The 26,486-nt window shown below is 39.6% G+C and overlaps 1 protein-coding gene across 3 annotated transcripts in view; it reads right to left on the minus strand.

Moving 5' to 3' along the window:
- The window catches only part of LOC136627183 (tumor protein 63), a 63,443-nt gene that overhangs the window by 26,211 nt on the left and 10,746 nt on the right, over positions 1–26,486 (minus strand). For all 3 annotated transcript variants that reach the window (XM_066602124.1, XM_066602120.1, XM_066602129.1), the window contains exons 3-6: positions 1,627–1,813; positions 1,196–1,311; positions 960–1,069; positions 693–817 (exon numbers count right to left, since the gene is read on the minus strand). In XM_066602124.1, coding sequence (XP_066458221.1) covers positions 693–817; positions 960–1,069; positions 1,196–1,311; positions 1,627–1,813 — 538 coding nt within the window. The remainder of the gene's footprint in view (positions 1–692; positions 818–959; positions 1,070–1,195; positions 1,312–1,626; positions 1,814–26,486) is intronic.

The following is a 26,486-nucleotide window of genomic DNA, read 5'->3' on the forward strand; positions in this document are numbered from 1 at the left end:
GCAGGGTTCTACTTGTTTGGTTCACTCAGTACTAGTCCTGAACAATGGTGTATAACACTGTCTCAAAGTGTTATAGAGGACATTGATGGCTCATAGACAGTGCTATATACCAGTTTCAGGAGTTTTGGTGTACTTCGGGTTCACTTCGAACTAATTCGAACTGAATTGAACATTTTACAAAAGTATGCTGAACTGGCCGGAATCGAATATTTCAAAAGTTTGACATCACTCATTTTTAGACTACATAATGGGCATTGTAGGCTTTAAAAAAAAACAAGTGCATCGTAGAGAAAAAATTAACACATGAGTACTAGTTATCTAAATTTACTACAATGTAGGTTACCAGTCTTTTTGGAAAACAAATGTGTCCTGTTGAAATGGAACCATAGAAAGTATTGTAGCAATTAACCTGCTAGTCAGACCAGTAACAGATAAATATATGGTAGCTGAATCTTATCGCCCATACTATGGCCACAGTATGTAGACCTTCCAAGGTTCTACAGAACTGAACCTAGATTACTATAGGCCCTTGGTGAGCTAAGTTCAGTAGAGCCTCCAGATGTCTGGGGGTTGTGGTCATAATATGGGCAATAAAATAAGGTTGCATTGCAACTGTCTGAAAAGGGTCTTTCAGCACACAGTTACTGCCTGCTACTGCCAGCTTCAACAAATAAATTTACGTTGCTTCATACCTTCTCCATTTTTTGTGTTGTCTGAGACTTGTTGTTTCCGGATACTGTCCTCATCTGCCTTTCTATCTCTGCCTGGACAAGCACAAATTCGAGCCTCGAAACACCTGCGCCCAAGAACTTGACCACTGAGTAAATTCAAAGAAAAAGTATTAAACCTAACAAAGACAGTTAATGTAGTGAGGTGATTGGTCATCACAATGTATCTCACCACACTCGAGTCATGAAAACTATTTATGAAGTTAGCGAGAGAGATGTGCAGATACTCACTCTCTAGTTTCCAGGGTTACAATTATCAAAATTGGCCGACGATTCATTCCCCCAACACAACTGCTGTTGCACATAAAATTATACAATATCGTTGTGAATTCTGTGCCAACCTAAAATATATATGAGAAAAAAGGGAGTTACATTTATGATAAGGTTCTAACCATATTTCTACAGTGCACTTCCATTGACATTGGACAAGAAATACTAATGTTATGTCTATTTACGTTTCTTCTTACCTGTGGAGGCTCATAAGGCACCAGAACACTTTGTCTCCCAGTAATTGGATCTTCCACATATTGTGCATGGCTATTTCCCTCCACTCTTATGAGGTGACTGGCAGGTGCCATTTGACCTACAAATCAAAAATGCACAAATTGTTACTTGTCTTTTTATAACTATGCTGTATAACTTATATCAAATAGTACCTTAAAGAGGTTGTCCAGAATTAGAAAACATGACTGCATTTTTTTTTAAATCAATGGCATACCTGTCTATTGGTTTACTTTGGTATTGTATCTCAGCCCCACTGAAGTGAATACAGTGAGCTGTAATAGCACACACAACCTGTGAACAGGTGTGTTGCCCTTTTTGGAACAAGGCAGCCATGTTTTTCAAATCCGCGACAAACTTGTAAGGTCGATAAGCATGTATTTTTTTTTTATTATACCCTCATTAAACTCCCGGCTGAGCTCATGGTTTGGGCAGCGTTTTACAACTTCTGTGACATGTTCAGCCTTCTTGTAGACTGGCATTGCCCTTATTACGGCTCCCTGTGGTGGTGGAGTCATCACTTTGATCTGAATTGGACATGTCTTGGCAATTTGGCAGTAGAGCTTCTTCAGATCTGTAGAATACTGAAAATAAAAAAATTGAGAATTACTACTAAATTCAACAATCTTTACCTATCAAGGTGTATAAGGAAGTATGAGTAGTATCTATACCAGGCACTTTTGCCACTGTGCCTACTATAGGTGTGGCAACACTTAGTCCCTAAGCATGTCTTGTTCTCATACATCTGATTGAATGGTTAAGACATTTAGACTACATATAGTAATTCACCATATCCTTGAGATCATAAAATGATGAACAATAAGATTAACACCATTTTCAACTTCATAAGTCTGCAAAACAAACAGATGAGCAATGGGAAATAGTATTGTCATGTAACCAGGTGTTGGTAGGGTGCAGCACTAACAGGATTAAATTTGTGGATTAACAAAAGAATATTTACTTTCATTTTGACAGAAAATTAGCATAAAAGACTGTATACTAAAGTACATTTTCACACTTGTTCATTACAGACTAGCTATAGCTTGATTTTGTATTTCATGCAAAATTCTGGGAATTATGGTTCTGAGCCCATTATACCACCAGATCAGTGAAATTTAATGTTTGCTGCATTTGATGGTATGCCTCCAATGAGCTTACTTTTGCAATTCTTCATACAGAATTGCTTGAAAGAGTAAATTTGAGGACAAACACATTTTTGTTTCATAAACTATTTTACTGCATCTGACAATACTACGACAGGAAGAACGAGCAAGTGGATTGTTTTTTTTCCAAAGCTTTATAGATGTACCCACATGTTACAACAGATCCTGAAAATGGTCTCCATTCATTTCTATGCATCTGTGGGTACATCACAGCATGTTGGCTGATACTGCCTGCAGCTCTTCAACAGTAGTGCTGCGGATAGTGTTCATGATGTTTTCCTTGAGTTCATCCAGGGTATGCAGATTATTGGTGAATACTTTCTGTTTTAAATTTCCTCACAAATAAAAATCACATGTCGATAAGTCCGGGGAACATGCTGACTATAACCTATTGCTCGCAGTTTGCTCTTCCGTAAACAGTTCATCAAGCCGTGCCAGTGAGTCGCTGGAGGTGTGGCTTGTTGCCCTATCTTGTTGGAAAAAGCAGTACATTCTTTCTGCTGGTGTAAGTTGGTCGTAAAACTGTTCAAACATGTCCAAATAAACTGCAGTATTCGCAGTTGATTCTAAGAAAATCAGGCCCACTATTTGTGTTCCTGACACTGCAAACCAAACATTAATTTTTTGGTTGTGCAGCGGTGTTTCGTTATGGATTTTCAATAGATCGGCACCTCATATTCTATTAATTCACTTGACCTAATAAATGTCACAGAAAAGAGAAAATATTACAAAATCACAGAAAAGCGTATGGCCATATTTACTTACAATAGTACTAATAGGACATAGATGGGAAGGTGCAAAGCATTGATGAACAACCGCACCTGTTATAGGCTCCTCCATTTAACATTTAGACTGTCTACTGGGATGTGGTGTATTTGCCTTCCCATCTATGTCCTACTAGTACTTTGGTAAGTAAATATGGCCATCCTTTTTTCTGTGACCTCATGAATGAAACTAATAAAGTCCAGCAATGTGTCCAAAAGTCCTCTAGCAATCATAGTCAGCAGTGATATACAGTTATTTATGTGTTTAACGCTTTCACATGTGTTAATTGTTATGGTTTCAGAGATTTCAGCACTAGCCAACACGTTGTTTGTGATACACCAACTTGCTGGGACAATCTCCAAGGTGATTTCCAAGGGCTATTTGCAATCTGCTGCTGAATGTCATGGAAAACTTCAGACATCTGGACTGACAGTGGCCTCAGTTTCTTAATGATAGCAATGTACCTCGTTTCAAGCCATTTCTGAATCAGGATTAGAGATGAGCGCGCGTACTCGCTAAGGCAAACTATTCGAGCGAGTAGTGCCTTATGCGAGTACCTGGCCGCTCTTCTCAAAAGATTCGGGTGCCGGCGGGGGGCGGGGAATGGCGGGGGAGAGCGGGGAGGTATGGGGGGAGATCTCTCTCTCACTCTCTCCCCCCCATCCCCCCTGCTCACTCCCGCAACTCACCACTCTCCCCCGCCGGCACACGAATCTTTTGAGACGAGCGGACAGGTACTCGCATAAGGCACAACTCGCTCGAGTAGTTTGCCTTAGCGAGTACGCTCGCTCATCTCTAATCAGGATCTAAATACAATGTTTAGTTGGCAGCTTTGTACCTGGGCACTTGTCGGCAAAGGCCTCTTGCACAAAGTCTTCCACACTAACTACTCACTGTTGCAGGGAGAACAGCATAGGGTGGTTTATGAAAGCTGTGTAAAAGGAAATCTGTCTTTTTGCCTACAGCAACCAATCACAGCAGGACTTTCATTTCTTATACTGCTGAGGTCAAATAAAAACGGCTACGGCCTCCTCCAAAGAGTGTGGTGCCAGGTTCGGAGTCGGCCTACTTTTCCGTGGCCCCACCTATTGTTACAAAATGCAAGGTTCTATACAACTAAACTTGTTATGTGGAAAGGATATGATTTTATTGCTCTACAATATATCTATAATAATCATGGCTTTTGTTATAATGTAATGCATAGCTCTCAAAATTTGCTGGTAGACGTTGTACAATTTGTCCTGTGCCCTCAGGCTGAGGATTAAAACATAATAGCTTCAAGTAGCCTGCGGATACACCAAACGCTGCCAGAAGATAAATAGATTTAAAATACACATTGCGAAATACATTCTTTTTACTTCCTTCCTGTAAACTTGAGAAAAGAAGTACATTAGGCAGCTGGCGTGAAAGTAAACACAATATTAAGCAATGCAAACCATGCTAACATAGAAAGCATGGCGGTCCAAATCCTTTAAAACATATTCAAAATGTTTACTAGAATTACTAGTGTTACTAGTGATGGACCAAACCAATAGAACCCAGTTTCAGGTCAAACCTTGCTAAGAGTTCTGATTGGCATGAGCCCAAATTGAGCTTTTAACTAAGTTCAACCCATTCAGTTTGCTCAGCACTAGTTCTGCACACTAAGAGCTATATAAATCTTGTATAATACTCTCAGAGTGTTATACGGGCCTTTTTTGGCTCTTAGACAGTGTTATACACCAGTTTTAAGTGGTTCGGTTCAAACTAATTCAGACCAAACCAAACTTTTTACAAAAATTCAGTGAACTCACCAAACTGAACTTTTCAAGGAAGTTTGCTCATCATTAATATTTATGTCAGAATGTTGGTTAGTTTACAATAGATCTTCAAAGGGATTGTGTAGTTTAATATTTCATCCTAATATACCCTATAATGGAATTCTGAGTTAATAGGGGGGTATTGAGGTTCTCAATTCAGGACCCTCATCTGTTTGCCAAAGTGCTACAAAGAGCATCTCTCATTCTGGATGACCTGTCCTATCCTTTATTACACAAACTATTGAATTGGATCAACACTGTGTAAATCTTCATTTACCCCTATGGATGCTGTCGGGAAATTGTAGGTTTCTCCACAGATTAAACTGAGGGTTAGATATGAGCGAGCATACTCGCTAAGGCAAACTACTTGAGTGAGTAGTGCCTTATGCGAGTACCTGCCCGCTTGTCTCAAAAGATTCGGGTGCCGGCGGGGGGCGGTGGGGGAGAGCGGGGGGAAGATCTCTCTCTCACACTCTTTGCCCAGCTCCCCCCTGCTCACTCCCACAACTCACCGCTCTCCCCCGCCGGCACCTGAAACTTTTGAGACGAGCGGGCAGGTACTCGCATAAGGCACTACTCGCTCGAGTAGTTTGCCTTAGCGAGTACGCTCGCTCATCTCTACTGAGGATTCCAGTTGGGTAAGAAATTGTGTGTCAGAGGGTCCCTCTACCTAGTACAGATTATCCAAAGTGAACCCCTTTAAAGAAACTTTCAATAGCACAAGATAAGCTAGCAGTGCTGACGGACACAGCCAATGATGGACTGCAGTAAAGATCTTCTCTGGTATGTATTAAATACATCAAAATTAAGCCACAAAAAAACACATTTGGCAAAATTTAGTTTTTCACATATCATAAACGACAGTTTTATATAACCTAAAAATCCACTTTTGAAGTATGTTCCCATTGTCAGGTAATATTTAAGAGTAGACAGCTACAAGGTGTGTTTTCTCTGTCTCCTTGGACTTTGTATTCAGAGTAAGCTTTCTTTATAACAGGCAACATATTAAGGTTCAAAAGTGCTATACAGCAAGAAACTATTACTGTGAAATGGAAACTACAGAAGGCGAGAAGACAAAATACGCATACTACCAGTATAGCTGTCGGCTATATCTAAAGCATGTGTGAAGGTTATTCAAAGAAATGTAGATTTACTACCTCATTATAAATTAGATCAGAAATGCAAGGACACCAGGAAGAAATAAATCCCTATTCATTATAAATTGTTATTTTACCATAGATTGCATGCAACTAGCAAATCCACTGTTCTTGCCCTGCTGTCATCCTTTCTTTTATGCTACTGTATAAAAGCGGGAGAAGCAAGCTCTTGGGCATGCAAGCACTAACTGTCATCCAGTTACTAGTTATTATATTATCTGTGTCGTGATATACCACCCACATGGTTTACAAGACTCTTGGATATCAGAACACCAGATTTAATATGAAATGACATAAAGAACATTCCAGATCTAATTGCAGAACAAACAGAAGATACATTTTCTCTGCCCTTATGCGCACATATATATGACCGGGACAACATTTGCTCTTCTATTTTAAATGGCACATATAGAGGTGATGTTTGCCTGACTTTCCATACAGTTGCATTATCCTGATCGCCTTGAAAGTTTATTTGTATTTCAAACATAGCTGCTGACCTAAACTAATCCAGTTTAAAAGCTTCTAAATACCCATACTAGCAGCCATCCAATTATTCTGTATGCACTGGTAAATAAGAACAAACAGTAAAAAATATAGCCTGGGGAAATATGTCTTGCAAGTGATATCCAGTATTCTTATTGCTGCAATCCTGGATCAAATTACCTGGCATGCCATTTCTATTCAGCTCCTTGTTTTCAGGTTCACCTGCAATGTCATGTTTAAATAAGTAGGCTTCAGGTAAGCAAATCAGGAGAACAACAGCAATTTCGGGTACATTAATAATAACACGTTTTCAAAGAACATTCCAGTGAATATGACCCTACTCACACCACTTTCCTTCTGAGTAACATGGTCCTTGCATCTTAGTCTGAATCTTTAAGACAATGTAAATGCGTGCCTGTTACTAACACCAAACACCTGTCTGCTTTTGTAAAGAAAAAGCCATTTTTTGTCATTTTTCACAGGCTCATTTAATCTGCAGTAAAAAAAAAAAACCTCCTATTCTGCTTAAAAGAGGCATCCACAAGTAAGTGCCTCAGCCAAATATCCTGCTTATAGGATGTCTATGGTTTCTCAGTTAATAGCAATATATAGGTGTGAATCTTACTTTATAATAAACTTGATGTATTAAAACTTTTTGACCAATCAGATCAGCCGTGCCATTTAATAATAAGATCTGGGAAGATGCATGCAGATTGCTACTGGCAAAATAGTTTCTTAGTTTAGGTTTTACGTTTGTAGCTCAATATTTCCTAAAAAAAAAGTGAAATGATTTTATGGTGGTCTGACACAAAGCATATGGCTTTCACAGACTCAGTATTCATAGAGCCAAATGCATGGATTACAAGATCGGGTGAATATAGAGGTAAGGCAAGAGTTGCCGTTTTTCTTCAAAAATTGCTTAACAGTTAGCACTGAGTGGGCGAGTGTGTTGTCAGGATGGAAGAACCGGTCACCTGTTTGCCACAAATCGGGATGTTTTCTCCGTACACCTTGACACAGCCTTATCAAAACTTTCAAATAAAAACTTTGGTTGACTGTTTGATGCTGTGTTACATATTTTGATTACACTATCTCTGCCACATAAAAAAAAACATTGTTTATATGTTGTTTGTATGAATCAACTATCACAAAATAGGTGAAAAACTGGAAAACGTGTTGAAAAAACATCACTGGAGCCAAACGCAATCTTCCCAAATAATGTCAGCTGGCATATAGCCTCAGAAGTCTGTACTAGTAATGACCCACCCACCAGAAGAAGATTCCTGTTTCTTTTGGGTATCCCCTTGTATCTGAAATTACTTACATTATACGTTCTTAACAACTAATTTAAAGAGGTACAGTTTAGAAAACCCATTTTCTTATAATCAATTAGAGACTTCTAATAGAGGAAGGTCTCCTGTTCTGGATCCTCATCTACTGGTCAGAGTGGAGAGCAACTGTCTTCTGACCTGGAGGACCTGTGCTGTCCTTCACTACACATTCAGCCAATTAATTTGAAACAAGACTGTGCAATGCTTTATTTTCCCTCTGGTGGCACCACAGGGAAATTGTACACTAACTACTAGATTTCCCCGTAGATTACAGCTGAATACTTAGGGTAACAGTGGGGAAGCCCTTTGTGATCACCTTGTTGTCTGGAAGTGCATCTAATAAGTAGGGACTTCCAAAGCAGTCGAGGGCAACATAAATCCAGACCCTCAAAAACACTGGTTGAAAAAAGTGACAAAAAAGAAATGAATGAACCCTCAAGATAAAATATAATGATTATGATATCCTTAGAGGGGTATTGGGACCACCTGAAGTCTCCAACTACATACCAGTTACGCAGCAAGGTATTGATCTACCATAGAGATGGATTACCAACTTTGGGGAGATTCCCAGCTTGTAGCGTGCATCACGTGACACTCTTCTGTCGTGATTTACTCTCTTTCACTGATGTCTTGACCATTGCTTTGATGCCAGTGGTTTCTGTTACTGTACATGCCCTGTTTAGCTCCAGGTTGTAAATCCTTAATGGACGGACAGCCAAGGGCGGCCGGCCGGTTAATCAATATGTTAAGTGGCAGAGTGATCATGGGGTCATGAGGTTGACCTGATGATGCTGGGGCTTGTAATATCAAAGGGGAGAGTGGACAGGACTTGAAGCAAAAGTATAAACTAGGATGTAAACAATCGGGTGCAGTGTGGAGTGCCATGGAAGCCGGAAGAGCACAGAGCCCATGGCTACAAAGGCAAGGAAGCTATTGGCACTGTAAAAGGAAGATTTTTGGAAAATGATTTTTGACCTGGAATGCCCCTTGAGTTTAGGAATCCTACTTTGTAAATGGAATACGTTAAAGAGCCAAACACCATCTATCATTTAATTTAGACATTTCTACTGTGTATTTTCTGTTGAAGTATTCAATGCAGAAAATACTTGTTTAAATAGCTAGTTCAACATTATGCTGAAATGCTCAAAAAAAATGATGAATAGATCTATAATATGGCTAAAGAGGTGCTTATTCAGTGTACATAGTTTTCTTTCGGTGTAGCCTTCTAGCTCAGATGCAGCCTCCTGCCACCTGTCAGTCAAAGCAGATTAATTACTTGGGCGGCCAGTGCTGGGAGCGGCACATTCCAACCTGGCCGCACCCAGAGGTGTTGATATCAGACAGGTGAGGTCCCCCTCCTAAACTGCTTGGAAGGTTGCAGACTAGCCCCACCCTGCAATGTCCCACTCACTATATGGCCCCTCCAGGCAGAATAGGAGAGCAGTACATCTCTATGCTGTATGTGGAAAACACTCCCTTAATTTAGCCATGATTAGGCTAAGGTAAAGAGCTCTATCCTCAGGCATAGTTTGAGTAGATCAGTACATTGTTGTCTACTCTGCACATATTTAATCTTAAGGGATTCAATGAATGCAAGCTGCTGAGAGCGAGGCATACTTTTATATAATTACCGCATTCATTGTATTAAGAGTAAGGATCCTTTACCCACCTCGTCTTAGGGAGCTCTCCCTACTTATTGCTGTACGCTGCTTAGTAGCAATAGTAAAAAGTACACCAATTTAGCAAAGAGTCAGTAGAAAACTTTTTAGAACAATACAATATTCTATATTATCTTCTTCTCGCTAATAAATACATATAGGAAGAAGTCCCTTAGAAAAGCAGTATCACTTCTTGGTTGCACAATATGAGCTCAGATAAAACTTTAAAGCTTCCAAGTTTCCAAGTATGAGTTGGAGGGAGGGATAGGGCTGTCGTGTGCCTGTAATTGCAGCACCTCCTGCCTGGCTGACTGCCCTGGGGGCTATGCCTCGCCCTGAGGTTTTGGGCCACGTTCCAGCCACGCTGCCCCAGTATAAATAAAAAGAAAGAATAATAAGAAAAAGCTGATAACTACCTCTAGTCAAACATAGTTCAGTTTACACAGAAATTAAAAAGGAAAAGGTTGGAGGGAGGGAACAGCATACTTCAGTTTCTCTGGCATGTATGCCTTGAGGCTATATATATATGGACAGAACGGAGGAAGAAAAGAAGTGTTTGAAAAGGCAAACCATTCAGTCCATTAAGCAAGAGGAATGCATAATACAGTCGGCTATGCTTGTTACATCACTGCCAACCAACTAAATAAACAGAGGAAAGGTACAAGTGAAAAAGAATAAGCTCTTTGGAGATACTTGGATATCACATGAAAGTACAATGATAGTACTGTGCCGTACTCCATGCTGTCTATGGACTGAAGAAGTGAGGATATAACTGCGGTAGTGTAGGCATGACACTCTATACATAAGCCATGACATCAACAGAAGTTGTTTTTCTTATCTCTACACTAGAAGAAAGTGGCCTAAGAATTTCGGAAACCATGTGGAATGAAGCATATGAAAGTGAACATTATTGTCTCCCAGTGTGAAAAGGTTAACGTGTACCTACGGTTTTAGATAGCATTTCAGAATAAGCTGCCATGTATGTGTACGTGAGGAATAGCCCTCCTTCTGGCCATTATATATCTTATATCATACATTTGTCCCCAATTTCCCCTGTGCATTGTATAAACATGATTCTCCATCCTCTCAGTACTGGTGGGTGGAGCTGCTGCTGTGCTCTATACTGTGTTTTATAGACTATATATAGAGAACTGCAGAGATCTTGCTTTCTAAATGTCTTTTACACACAAAGACATAATCTCATCAGATAGGAGTGTACAGAAAAATTTAGCAATGTACATGTGTATCTCAGCTTTTCTTGCAGCCCTGTCTGTGTCTCTCCCTCCTCCCCTCCTCTCTGCATACAGCACTGATGACTCCCCCGTTTTGCTGTCCTAGTGCCCCCTTGCCAATCAAGAGCTAACCCCTTGCCAATCAAGAGCTAACAGACAGTGGACAGCAAGCTAGGTGGAAGGGAGACAGCACATGACCGGGTCGGATTCCGCATGTCAGAGCCCGCAGCAGAATCTGGGTCTGACCATGGTCGGCAACCCTGCGTACCTGCTTTTTCCTGTATTGCGAATGACCATGGCAGCTTGGTATCAGTCATACGCAGTACAGGGGTTTTCTTTTAATCTCTGTTAATGTCAACTGCAGATGAGCCACGGGTCGGACAGTTTCTATTGACTTCAATGGAAGCCAACAGTGCAGATCCTGCTGAAAAATAGAACATCCTGCAATTTTATATCCACTTGCGGAAATCGCAATCCAGTGAGCAAACATGCGAATGTTCTGTTCTTTCAATGGGTGTGGAATACCGCAGATCATCCGCCTGTTTGCGACTGGCTTAGAGGGGTTTTTTAACACAAAACATGATTTTAGGTAAATAAAGTGCAAAGTAGTTTTGCTAATCATCACACTGGCTATTATATAAGCACGAGTTCTTTGAAATGTGGGTAACACTTTAAAGTAGAGCTGTCATCTGCACCCAAGTGTAGTCGAGCATTTTTTTGTCAGACTAACATCATTAAAAATGCAAGAAACAAACATCACAAACTAAATTATGAATTTTGGTTTCAAGAATAAGGTTCATACATATATTTTTTTTCAATCGATATTGCTGCAGGCAACAAAACTGCAGTCCAATCTCTAAATATTAATAGGAACTCCTAAATAAGTTGAATAATACATAAAATACCATTTCAAGAGCTGAGTATTTTAACCTTAAAGTTATGGAAACTGAAGTTAAATCAAACATATGCAGTATGCATTAGCATACAAGAGACAAGGTTGTGCTAAAATCTAGTACTGCTTGCATATATATATATATATATATATAATACCGGACCAGAACAAGTGAGCAAAACCCTTGTGTTAGCGAGGCTAATGCCTTTCTATTTTACTAGACTGCTACTAAACACATTATTTTGCACATTTCATGGGATGTGAGCCTCATTAAAAAAAAAGTTACAATGTCATCCATAATAATGTTTAAAGTGATTACTTTATCAATGCCCTGCATAGATGTATATTTCTTTGGATAACTTTCAGGCTCAGTTAAAGCGATAGCCAAAAGCTTGCAGTCCCTCACTTGTAAGGTTGCAGGTTCTGAACGATTATTGTTCAGAAAATCGCTCAAATGAGCAAAACAGAAAAATAATTGTTCAGTTTAAATGCAGCCAACGATGAGCGAGAATTGTGAGGTTCTCACTCGTAACAGCCGGGATAAAAATCAGCACCGACTCGTTCACTTGTCAGGCAGTTTAAATACTGATCCTCAGTGTTTCATATAGGTATGTGAGACAATGAATGACAATTCTCTACAAGAATCATGCAGTCTAAATAGGCTCCCCGAGCGCGAATGACCTAGTGATGACGTCATCAGCTCAGCCAAATGAGAATTGTCCCATGTAAAGGGGGCATTAGCTTTAAAAAAGCTCAAAAGAGCATAGTATAATTTTCCTAGATCAAACACTATAGGCCATCACAGGCTAGAACCCAAGAACAGGGATGATGCCACAGTTTCTGCTTCAGGTGTATTGTAAGAAGAAAGTCCTCATAAACCTTTCCCTCTTATTAAAAGTCAAATGTAGCAATCATAGATAAATGTAGTGGGATGGTTATATAATTGATTGCTCAGGGGAAGAATTGTCAGTGTGGAGTCCAATCTTTAAAATGAGTCAGTAGTGTCTGGATTAGAACTAATGCACTTATAAGGAATATCATTTGATGTTCACAGAGCCGCATATGCCATATTCCACATCTTGCGGGTTTGAATGCATAAGGAAAAAATAGTTGAAAAACTTTTAGGCATTTTTAAAAAATAATTCAACGGAGACTGCAATAACTCAACATATTTCTAATGATGATATTTAAAGAGACTGTCACCATCTATTTGCAGCCCCCACTGAGAGCACTGAGTACAGTGATATGTCTGCTGTGTAGATCTGTGCAGTAGTTTTGCAGAACCTTGCTTTTTATTAGTAGCAGCCAGACACAGAACTAGTCCTGCATATTCATGAGCTGCATTCTAGCCACACCCACCGCACACTCCAGCCAATGATTGGCAGCTCTCTCTATCTATGCACAGTAATAGGTGGACAGTAGTCAATCATTGGCTGGAGAGTGGTGTGGGTGTGGCTAGTCTGCAAATCAGGACCACTTCAAGTAGTCCTCTATGTATGTGCTGCCACTGCTAAAATGCAAGTTTCTCCAAAACTACTGCACAGATCTACACAGCAGGCATATCACTGTAATCAGTGTGACAAGCACGATGCCAAGGTGCTCTCAGAGAGCGGTGCAAAAAGATGGTGACAGAGTCTATTTAAGTAGTCATGTTCCTTTACTCCAACACAGAAAATGTTTAAGGTGTAAATGCCTTTAGCTAATAGTTCTTGGTGCACAGTAAAATTCTTTACTTATTAGAATAGTGTAAAATACTATATAACCAGAAAAAAAAAACAATGGAGAAGAAAAAATGCAAGCAGGAATATTAGTAGGAACGATATAAAGAAATCATAATTGTAGAAAAATAGCTTAAATATAAATAAGAAATTCGGTTTTCCTGCATCTGTCCCAATTTTGAGCGGTCAGGTCATTTTCTGCATTCATATACACAACTGTCTTCAAATTAGGTTGTCATTGGAAACTAACACTGGTCTGTCTCCACCCTGCTGTCAGTCATGAGATCTAACAGCTCGGCTCTGTCATCTCTTGCAACTCTCATCTGGGTTTCCATAATGCACTGCTCACTGCTAACATGAAATCAGTAGGATCTAGAATTTCATTCTGAAGGTGTAAGGAAATTAAAATGCTGTGTAACTCCTTAATATAAAATCAGTGCGGTGAACTATTTAGAAAATGAGTCAACATTTCATGCAGATTAACTGCAGATTGTTGAATATTTTTGTTCAAAAACTAATTTTCCATTTAGATTTAGCTACATTTGGTAAGAACAAGTGTTTTAATTTTAACATTAGGCCCATTTTGTGAAATCCCTTAGGGGTCACTAATCCTATGTAGAGATGAGCGAGCATACTCGCTAAGGCAAACTACTCAAGCGAGTAGTGCCTTATGCGAGTACCTGCCCGCTTGTCTCTAATGATTCGGTGGGGACTGGCGGGGGAGAGCGAGAAGGAACGGGGGGGAGGAGATCTCTCTCTCACTCCCCCCCCCCCCCGCTCCTCCCTGCTCACTCCCGCAACTCACCACTCTCCCCCGCCGGCACCCGAATCTATAGAGACCAGCGGGCAGGTACTCGCATAAGGCACTACTCACTCGAGTAGTTTGCCTTAGCGAGTATGCTCGCTCATCTCTAATCCTATGTATTAAAACAAGGAGTGTAATGATGCTGATACATTAGTTAACTATGCCTAGTGAATGAGAATTACAGGGCGATCGGTATCTAAACCAAACGATTAGTGAAAGAGCCAACAATTATTTTCATGCTTACATGAAATGAACGATAAGTGAATGAATCATCATCATTCATCATTGGATCGTTGGCTGCCTTTACACTGAAAGATTACAGTTCATTTTCGCTCGTTTAAACAATTAACGATAATCGTTCTTTGTAGAATGGCCTTCAGTATAGAGGTTTATCTAGAGTTCGAAGATGAAATAGAAGTCTGTAAACTCTATAAGAAGGTTTATTTCTAAGTGCATCCAACTAACTTTTAAAGCATGGGTCTATGAACATATATGAAACAAAAACAGTAGGAAGATCTAAAATCAGCTGCACAAAGGAAGATAATCCGCAACCTAAATCTTACTAGGTTTCCGGAAGGATTTTTGCAATCGAAAGGTCTTGTTTGACTAGACACTTCCTTGCAGGAGTAATAGTGTCTGAGCAGTCAAAACACATTTCACATACCCATGGTACACTGGCTTTCAACAACATCAAGCATTGTGCAGTGGTTTTTGGTGGGGCACCTGTAAAACCCCCTTATGGAAACACTATTTGGCAACTCTTGTGTATGCTCCATAGGGTGTGGAAAACTTGTTCCAGTTCTCTGTTATATAATTTATCACAGTATCATATCAATTCTATAAGTCTATCAAAGTATTATCTTTGCCAGTAAAACACATCATTATAGAGTGAGTAATTCGCCTGTTTACTTCAAACACTTTTCCCAACATGGGCAGGTCTGATCAGGCAGCATTTTGGAACGAGTCTCAGCGTCCCAATTTCTTCATAATGCTGTAGGCCACAGGAGAAAGGCAAGTCCCAACTGCGCACTATACAGTAATCAAGCTGTACGGCGCCTCTGGTCTTGCCTTCTGCATATTTCACAAGTATCGTCATGTCTTCAAACTTTGTCTTCAAAATCTGTCTCATCTGCAGTACGCACAAACATGCTTATCTTGCCTTTACATTTTTACATTTCACACAGTTAAAGATTTGTTCTGTTTTACATATTCATAATTACTCTTCATGGCACGGCCTCAACAAAAGTGAAGAAACACAGTGGGGAGTATTAACTAGATCTCTTACTTTACAAACTAGGACAATGCGTAGGATTGCACAATGCCGTTGTTTGCTCCACAATTCTATCAGATCATGGAGGAACCATGGTATATGTCAATTATTTACTCGTAGCGCTTATTTGATTTTGTGATCCAAACTACAGTACAAAGTGGTTACATGGCTTATTGGCAACCCTGGTTCCTTGTCAGGACTGTTGAATGATTGTATTAAGACACCAAGGATTGCACACATCAGTATGTACAGTTTAAACTGGTAAACAGCGAACACTTTTAAGCTGTCCATACATAGTGAGATAGCTGATACTTTCGAATAGTGTCATGACTTAACAAATACTGCCGTGCCAGCGGTGCTGCAGGTACCGATGTAGCAAAATGTAACTTAAGTATGAAAAAGTTCGGTAACAAGTTGTCTTATCTTAAGCCATTAAAAAGCTATTGTTCTTGCATCTTAACACAACAAAAGCCATTCTAAAACCATTAAAATGGTAAACAAATTGTAGCATAGAAAGTTATCCTAAGGCGCTAAGTCTTAAAGGGGACCTGTCACTACCATCTGATTTCATTGACCAACAGGGGGATGAAAAATCAATCACTTCTAATATCCTCTCTCTTTTCTAATGAGCCTATGTACTTCCATAATTTGATTCCAGAGTTTTCCCACACCATATACAAATGAGTAGAAAAGAGTCATCTGCCCAAGAAGAGTCATGCTGATGCATGAGCTGCCGAGCTAAAAACTTCCCCTTTCTCTTGATAGAAAGCTTGTTGCAACCTCAATTACACAGGAAATCTTGTTCATCAAGAGAAAGGAAGCAAGGATAACTCAGCAGCTCATGAATCAGCATGACTCTTCTCAGCCAGATGACTCTTCTCTGCTAATTTGCATATAGCACATGATGACTTTGGAACTTAATTGTGGACATACAGTACATGGGTTCATTAGCAATAAAAGACATTAGAAGTAATTGATTTCTCATCCCATGCTGGACAATAAAGTTTGTTTTAGGGGTGAGATGGTAGTGATAGGTTCTCTTTAAGTTAAACTCTGCTACATCTGTATACTCCTATCAAATCCTTCCCCTTTTCTATGAAAAAAATGAATAACACACCAAAAAATTAGGAGTCTCTTTAAGTTGATCCATAATTTTTGTCACTACATGTTACAATACTGTGCCCCTTTCCTCCCAACACCTAAAATTCTTATCTACAATATGCATTCCTTATTTTCCTCATTCCCTATGGCAGAGCCGATTGTACCCTACCAGTTATCTGTAGCAAGGTACATCAGCTCCTGCTGCCACATTGCATGGAATAGCTTGCTTGTCACAGTTGGCTCCTTGACAGGCACAATTCCCCCTCTTAGTGGACTAAAATTTCCCATTCATTATACCAGTCTAGGCAGTTGCCTACTCTACCTAGCCCTTGTTTCGCTCTGCATGCAGTTTACAAATGCATATTGTAAGCGGGACTCTACAAAATTCCATTCACAGGCAGATAATACAATGCAGCTACAATAAAATTGCACAGTAGCCAAAATATGGCAAAACAGCATGTATGCACAGACCTTACCTATTTACCATCACTGTATTTCATTCATGTGATAAAGCTAATAGCAGCACCACTTCACAGTCCATCCGAGAGAGTGTTCACAGTTGATGTCTCAGTCAGTAGACCTCTAACAAACCATACAAAAATGAAGAAGGTTGCAACACTCTAAATCTTGCTCCAAATTTAGGTGTTTTGGGGTAAAAAGCACACCTTGTTTTTTGAGCAAGATTTGTAGTGTAGTGGCCTACTTCATTATATGTATTTCATTCATGCCACTATTGTATTCACCAGTCACTATCTTAGACTTTGCATTGGCAAAGTGCTCACATTGAGAATGCCGATTGCAAGAGTGAAATGGTCCAGATGATTGACTTTTTAATATTTATAGCTATGAAAACATACAAGTAGTATGAGTACTTTGGCAATTCTAGCATTTTAATTAAAAGGTATAGAAAAAAGAAGCAATGATTGAGAAGATTTCAGTGCTGCCATAATGTGTCATTATAGAAGACCTGTCGCCATTCCTGACTATTTTAGTTAATACTTGTATCTCCATGAAACAGGAATTCTAGAGCATCTTTTCTTTATGTGATGCCATGTTATTCTATGAATAAATTGACAACTGGGTGTTACTAATTAGGGAAATGTCTCTCTAATAGTCTAGCATTGTCCAATCAGTGTTGATAATGACAAACTGGGTGCCAGATGTTGACAAGAGGAATGGTAACTTGCAGTTGTCAGTTTATTTTATACATTTCTAGGAGGAATAACAGAGAAACAGCACGATAAAGAGTTGTAAGAAAAGATACTCAGGATTTGTTATTTAATGGGGAATACATGCATTTACTAAAATAGACATGTCAGAGGTGTTGACTAGAGATGAGCGAGCATACTTGCTAAGGACAATTACTCGAGTGAGCATTGTCCTTAGCGAGTACCTGCCCGCTTGGAAGAAAAGATTCGGGTGCGGGGGCGGGGAGCAGGGGGGAACGGAGGGGAGATCTCTCTCTCCCTCTCTTCCCCCTGATCCCCCCTGCTTACTCCTGCTTACTCCTGCAACTCCCCGCTCACCCGCGCCGGCACCCAAATCTTTTCTTCTGAGCGGGCAGGTACTCGCTGATGACAATACTCGCTCGAGTAATTGTTCTTAGCGAGTATGCTCACTCATCTCTGGTGTTGACAGATCCTCTTTAAGTGGGTTCCACGCTGTGCTACATATTACTACAGACTAGAAGAGGATTGCATATGCATCTGAAAGACAAAGAAAATTGAACATTTTATCTATCTGTTCTCCATGTACTGCAGGTTTTTGCATTCTTCCAACTCATAATTGTATTTGAAAAGCTGATTTGACCTGATTCAAGAAAATTCATCCTCCTCTGTTTCATGTAATGAAAGGCTCCTTTAAAAGCCATGAAAACAGCGTTACTTATCATCATTTTGTATTTATTTATTTTTTAACTTTAAACACACTTTAACACTCCTCCCTTGTTATGGTTCCTCACATCTGTCTAGACATTTCTAGTAATAATGTGGGGTAGCATTAAGTAGGCTGGCCTGCCAAAATGTGTGCTTGCCTATGGCAAAGAAAACAGTCGGAACAATATATGTTACCAAGCCCACACTGTGTTGCATGGCTTCTTTAAAATCAACATGGAATAAAGTAAAAAAAAACACAAACATTTGACATCATTCCCTACAGATTTATTTTACAGCCCACTCATGTACTTAGCAAAGACTGCAAAAAGACAGTGGTGAGACCTGTTCAAATAAATGCAGAGAAATACAATACATATGTTCAGCTACAGAATAAGGCTGGCTTCACATCTGCGTTGGAAGATCCAGCTCAAAATGACGTAAGAAAAACCGCTGCATACAGCACTTTTTCTTCTGTCCAAAAGCCGGGCACCTGAGTGGAAACTGAACAGACCCCATCATAGTCAATGGGGTCCACTCAGCGCTGTTCGGTTCTATCCATGCGGCCGCAGGGATTCCCCTTTCCTGCTTCCAAAATGGGGCAGCAAAACAGAATCCCAGGCACAGATGTGAAACTACTCGTATCTATTTAATACAAAAGAAAAGGATTTTCAACTACCTTAAAGAAAACTTTCAACATCAGTCATGAAATAGGGCTGCTAAACATTAAAGTTTCAGGCTTTCTGGGCTACAATATTAATGACTGGGCGCTCAATATTAGATCAATGGTGTGCCTGCTATTGCAGTTTACTTGAATGGGACTGAGCTGCAATGAGCTATAATATCAGGTACAGCCACTACCAAAAAGACTAAGTGGGACCTCAATCAATCTGATATTGAGGTTCTATCCTAGGCAAACAATAGTGTAGTTTCCCCAAAACACCTTTAAGTCTCTAATCACACCCATGGGTACCACTGGAGTTTTTAGCAAGTTTTCTGGTACCTATGACAGCAAAAACAGAACAGTCTTTAGCTCTTTTTTTACGGTCAAAAGTATAGGAACCCTGACTAAATCAATGGCGTCTGTCATTGTTAGTTCGCAGAAAGGATCTGTCACAGTGATCATGGCTCCATTATAATCGAAAATCAAAATGCTAGTGTAAAAAGAGCCTTAACCACACTTTAAAATATACTTTAAGGGCTCAGCCACACGGGCGCATCAGCACCCGTACACAGACGCCAATGTGCCCGTGTGACTGAGCCCTTCCTGCAGGAAGAAGACGGCCGTACCTCTGCAGCGCTGAAGAAAGAACACATGACAGGCAATGAAGCCGGTCACATGTTCTTTCTCCCGACTGAGCCCTCAGAGAGTTGTGTTAGGTTTCCCCCTTTATATGCAGGAGTTACATGAGAATAGGCATTTCTAATTCCCTACAGCTTCCTTGCAGGATCGGCATAAAGCCTGTATCCTACCGTATCAATTGACTTCTCAAAAATGCTATAGCAATACCCATGATGTAATTCCATGTTGTAATATCTCTTACATTTGGAGCTCCACCTTAGCTTTGAACATATACATCTTAAACTCCGGCATTCATATGGAAGTATATAAACTCTACCAGTTGTCAAGGACATACGCTTGCAGTAAATGGTATTACACAAAAATTTTTTCTCATTGCAGCAATTTTCCCATTGTAAGCTGTAATGCTAACTTGTAGAATATGTCATTCATACATTGTGTCTCTCTTTAGGTCTGTGAGGTTCTATCTTAAATCAAAGTGGATCCCTTAAACAGCAACCATAACTTTCTGGGGTAAAAGTGTTTCATATACAAAGTCCCTGACCTTATGACTCTTCGATAAGTAGCCTACAGTAGTCACAGTTCTAAAACCTCCATGACCTCATTTCAAAAGAAACAGCACAGTTGATATTGCCAAATCCATTGACTAATGAACTGCACATTCATTTAACAGACATAAATCAATATGCGCTGTATGATTTCTTTTCTCTAAAAGTATAGGTATTCTTTCTGCCCTCTGCATGTTATGACAGGCATCAGGATACAAACAAGTCTTGGCCCCATCTCATACAGAACGGGCTGGCTGCAGATGTTCTTCTGCAAGCTGCATCTTGTCCCAAGCAAGAACAATCATCTCTGAAACACATCATTTTGTATTATTTGCCTTCAGCAAAAATGAGGAGTGGTTTTATTAATAGTTGAATAAAATACTTTCCTAAAGGAACTCGAAAACATACAGGTTGTGCTCCTGGCTTATTCTTATAAAGCAGATCACGCAAATATACCTTCAATGTTATAATGTCTTATCACGTTGAGTTCTTTAAAGGGTTTGTTATATCCTTAGAAAATAGAGCACTTTCTATATGTATGCTTATATAGCAGTCATGTCATGGTCAAAATGGAGGTACTGTCCAGTGTTGCCTACCACTGAGCACTCAAAAAGTGACATTACAATAAGTTGAGCTTTACAATAGATGACAAATAAAAATTTAAATGGATTCAAGATCATTAATCAGCTCCCAAGTGGAAGACTCACTGGGATCTCTAAATGTTATACTAACCCAGATAAGCTAAGGGTATAAAGAGTTAACAATGATTTGAGATATCACTAGAATATACCACCATAGCTCCTCTGGATAGACTCTGTTTTTAACTTAAATCCCTCTCTGCCTCTTATATAATTGCATAAATAGCATGGTTAAAAAAGTTGCACATCCCTCAAGTTAAAGAGAATCTGACACCAACCCTAAACTAAGTTATGGTGCTTTTAGTTTAGGTAATATGGAGTCTAGGGGGCCTCTTTTCATACTTACCTGGTCCCCCATTCCTGCAGTGCCACCCTCCCAGTGAAGTCAGTGCACACACAGCCAGCTGAACTCTTTTCAGAAGGTTGTGTGCATGCACCTCCCATAGAGATGAATGGGAATGCACACACACTTCCTTCTGAAAAGAGTTAAGTTTGTTGTGTGCACGCTGACTTCGCTGTTGAACACCGCAAGAATGGAGTACCGGTAAGTATTGAAAAAGAGGCTCCCTGGACTGCACATCACCTAAAATATAAGTATCATGACTTCATTTATGGTGCTTATAGTTGGTGACAGGTTGCCTTTAAATCAGGGCATGGGAGAGGATGTGGGTAAAAAAAGGGTAAAAGTAAATTTTAAAACTTTTTCTTTTCTTTTGACCAAAAGAAAAGAAAAACCCTATAAGGCACAAGCCAATTAGTCCTTCAAGGGAAACATTTCCTTCCTGATCCCAAGTGGCGGTAAGACTGGATCAACATTCAACATGAAATTTAAACCTTAAAAATTTCAGATTTTTGTGCTAATGTGTAAATGTAAAACTATTCAAATGTATAAAATCTAAATAAAAAGTTAATCTTTCAGGAAAGTGTTCCTCTCCAACTGTCTAATAGGTTGAGATGTATGTATGCAGGGGAGTACCTATAGGGGATGCAGGGGATGCGGTTGCACCTGGGCCCAGGAGCCTTAGGGGGCCCATAAGGCCTCTTTTCTCCATATAGGGAGCCCAGTACTATGGATAAACCATTATAGTTAGGGGCCCTGTTACAGGTTTTACATTAGGGCTCAGGAGCTTCAGGTTACGCCTCTGCGTTAAGGGGTTGAGAGAAGTTGGGGAGCCCCAAGATAAACTTTTGCACCCGGGCCCATGAGGCTTTAGCTATGCCCCTACTACTGATGTAATTATATGGGATGTGGTTGCGCCCGGGCCCAGGAGCCTTAGGGGGCCTATAAGGCCTCTCTTCTCCATATAGGGAGCCCAGTACTATGAATAAAGCATTATAGTTGGGGGCCCTGTTACAAGTTTTGCATCGGGACCCAGGAGCTTTAAGTTACGCCTCTGTATGTATGCCATCACATACTGATCATTGGATTTCAATTTCTGGGACCTTGACCAAGTAGCAGGCACAACAGTAGTAAAGCACAGTAGCCCCTTTACATTATTTCAGTTGTTATCCACTGCCTCATCCACAAACCTGTCTCATTGCAATAATTCAGTCAGAGATTCTTCAGATTCTTTTATGAATAAGTATGAGGCCTACATCTTTGGATTTGTCACCTACAATGACGTGCACACTGGTCACAAACACCAATTTAATAACTATTTTAAAGTTATAGTTTATATCATCGGACTCTAAAGAAATAGAATTATAGCTGCTAACTGGCTACCTACTAAAGCTCATTGTCAGTGGTGGGAGATGATAAACTGCCCAGGTGACCTTAAGGTATTTCAGAATTTAGTTAGTGACAAATCATACAGTAGTCACAAGTAACCCTGGTTAAGAGAAATGACAATAGGAAATGAACACTAGTGATAGCATCTTCGAGGTAGGTGGTAAATCTCTAAATTACCTGGCAACAGACAAGAAACCAGGTGCTTCTATTTTATGGCAAGTTAAAAGCAGCTCTAACCACCTGTCGGATCGCCAAGGCGTTTGTAGGACTGACATGAAAGAAAGCTGATAAAAAACCATAACATGCTTTTCCTAATAAAAACACAAGACTAAAAGCAAATATATGGAGAATGCCTTTTCTAGACAACTGCCTAACAATAATTATGAAGCAAGAGTAGGAGACAGACTCTATCCCAACTCCTGTCGAAATCAGTAACCTAATAATGTGCCACGTTTAGGAAAATTGGGAAAGATTTTATATATGTCTGTAGTCTGTCCTTGGCTCATAAACTCAAGTCTCAGGGAATATTGCCATAGGCTTTGGAACGTGCTTATTGTTCACCTTCACACGGTGATTTCATTTTTATATGCTGAACACAGTTTTAATCCAGGCTCCCAGTCGCATCTTCTGTAGTAAAACAGGGTGGGGTTTTCATTTAGAATATGGTAATTAAATATAATGATCGACTCTTCTGCTCCACAAGTCTGGTAGATGAGTAGGCCATCACATGTGTATAGCTGTCTGTAGAAATTCGACTCTTCGTATTTGAACAGATATTAAGACTCTAAAATGAAGGTACAACTTTGCATTCATTGAAGCATGTCAGAAGCAGCTAGAGACCAAAGGGACATGAAGCTCATAAGAGAACTGTGGGTCTTAAAAGACTTGGGTGTATTCAATTTTCTTTGACTTTTGACCTGTTTCAAGTGAACTTTAATGTTTTTGTGGAATGAATAAAAGGATTGCCTATTTTTGTCTTTGTACTGAGTATGATTAGAGTACATAGGGCACTGCTAAAACCTAGAAAGATAGAAGTGCCCTTATGCTAAGTAGTCAGATTTACTTTATCTAGTAGTTATAATGCAAAATAGCTCACAAGAGCTCTCAACTCCTTGGAAAGGAAATTTAACTTTAAAGGGGTTATAGGACTACTAGCTGTTTTGCTGCAGGAAGCAGACAGCTCTTTACATGGCCTGGTTTGGTACTGCAAATGAGTCCTACTGAAGTGAATGGGACTCAGCCTGCAATACCAACCTGGGCCACTGTACAATGTATGGAGCTGTCTGCTTCCTGCAGTAAAACAGCTAGCAGAAGGAAAACCCCTTTAAGATGTGGATTGCTTGTAAATTGGGCATTAAAAATATATGTATATGAAACAGATTAAACACATATTAGAAGGAATGAATTTATGAAACAGATAATGTGGTCTTGTTAGAACTTCAGAATGGGTTGCACATTGTATATGTAAATATCAGGTTTTCTCCTGGGCCATGAGTGGCCAAAATGAACAACTTGTCTGTGCTTATACACAATCTATAATTTTGACAAACAATATTTCCTACTGAAAACAATCTATGATAAAAACAGCACAATCAGACCCTCACACCCTGATCATCTTATATTGATACCTAATTTCTGAACTCATGTCAGAAAGAAAACAGATATTACCATAGACGGAAAATCATGGCCAAAGAACTTCCAGCCCACAAACACCGAAAACGACTCCCCCATAAAAATGACAACTCAGTTTAGTCAAATAAACATGTTAATACTATGGAGGAAAGTGATGGGCAGGGGCTAAATACGGGTGGCACCACATATCTGATGTATGTCTTCCTTGATATGACCCAAGGCATGACCCGATATAAATTATATTGTCAGATGAAGAACTAACTAATGTCTTATGGTCAGCTAAACCCATTATTTTAGTATAGTACACTCTAATTCATAGTATACACAACTCACATTAGAAGAACATAGATCAAGTGTGAGGAGCAACATGTAAATATATGAATGTGTACTAAGTAAAATTGTATGCAACTCTTCATAGAAACTGAATGTAAGCGACTGTCTGTTCTGATACAATGTCAGGGTTTAATAGGTAAGTTCTGATACAATGTCAGGGTTTAATAGGTAAGTTCTGATACAATGTCAGGGTTTAATAGGTAAGTTCCACTTTGACATCCTTTTTCCCTTGGATTACTTGGGTGTTTGTTAGCTGCTACCACTGCTCTTTAGTGACAATATGTAGGGAAGTGGTAATCTAAAACTGTGTTGATAACTGTAAACATTACCATAGTCTATGTGAATCAAGTGCTTGAGCATAGCAGATCAAGTCACTCACCAGTGACTGCCAGCCTGCTCCTCATGGAAACAAAGGCGAGTTCAATATTTAAGTTTTTTTAACTTTTATTCCACAGACCTAACAGTCAACAGTGCAATCAGGCTGAAGGAAAAGCAAGTAGGATGTTTGGCCGCATAGTTAGAGTTATGACCAGAAGAAAGATGGAGATTGTGATCCCGCTGTATAGAGCCCCAGTGAGACTACATCTAGAATGCTGTGTTCAGTTCTGGAGACCTCATCTACAGAAAGACATTGATAAAATAGATGTCCAAAGAAGGGCTATAAAAATGGGGGAAGGTCTCAAGAACAAAACTTCTAGGGAAAGACTTAAAGAACTTCATTTATATAGCCTGGGGAGACAAGAGAGGGGGCATAGTCAAAACCTTTACATATGTTAAAGGTATAAATAGGGTTCAGGATTGAAGTGTTCTTATTAGGAAGCTAAACACTAGAACAAGGGGCACAATCTGAGATTAGTTGGGAGGAAAAATCAGAAGCAACATCAGGAAATATTATTCTACTAAAAGAATAGTAGATGCTTCGATCAAGCGTCAACTGAATGTGGTTAGAAAATCAAAAGTGAGAGTATGTAAGTTTACCTGTGATAAACATACAATATATCCAAATTATACTGTACAAGGGCAGGCTAGATGGACAGTATGGTTTTCATCTGCCTAAATCTTCTATGTCTCTAGACCACTGGGTAGGGCCACAATGACAGTCCAGTTAGGATATTGAATAGTAGCTGTAAGAGTGTCATAGTGCTCCATGATTGTAATAAGAATGCTAATGGCAATGCAACCAGTACCTTGATAGTTGTGACATATGTGTCACATGAAACAGGTTCTACAGGTCATATCTGATTGTAAGACATGTTTGCAAACAAATAATAGGCAGAAGCTGTTTTGCTTTCTTGCAATAGGCAGCATAATTTGTATACTGAAGAGAATTCTTAGGTGTAGCATACTGTCCAATGTCAAGCCTTTCTGAAGCAGATGGGAGTAGACAAGGTGAGTGTTGCACATGGGAATCTGGATACTGACAGTGTCTCACCGTACAAAGAGTAGAATAAATAATGCGGCGCTAATTACATGTTCTTAATTTCACTGGAGTAATGACACAGTGAACTTGTCAAAGAAACGTAATGTTCACTTCTTGTCATGTGAGTAGCACAATTATCGTTCTTCCTCAGTTTGCAGTAATAACACAGCAACACCCCAGACATAAGGTGACATCAAGGTGTTATTATGGGGGTTCTCTACTATCAAGGCCATTGCTTCTAGCCTCGCTGTTAAACAAATCCATCCTATAAGGGAAAAAACATATAAATCCCAGCAAAACAGGAAACATTTTTAATGAAAAAAGGAGGAGCAAATCTTATTAAAAACAGCCATAATAGATGATCCTCTCGATAGAGCTAAGTACAATGTTATGTCCCAACGTGGCAAGTCCT

The sequence above is a fragment of the Eleutherodactylus coqui genome, chromosome 1 (genome assembly GCF_035609145.1).
Source record: "Eleutherodactylus coqui strain aEleCoq1 chromosome 1, aEleCoq1.hap1, whole genome shotgun sequence".
Lineage (NCBI taxonomy): Eukaryota > Metazoa > Chordata > Amphibia > Anura > Eleutherodactylidae > Eleutherodactylus > Eleutherodactylus coqui.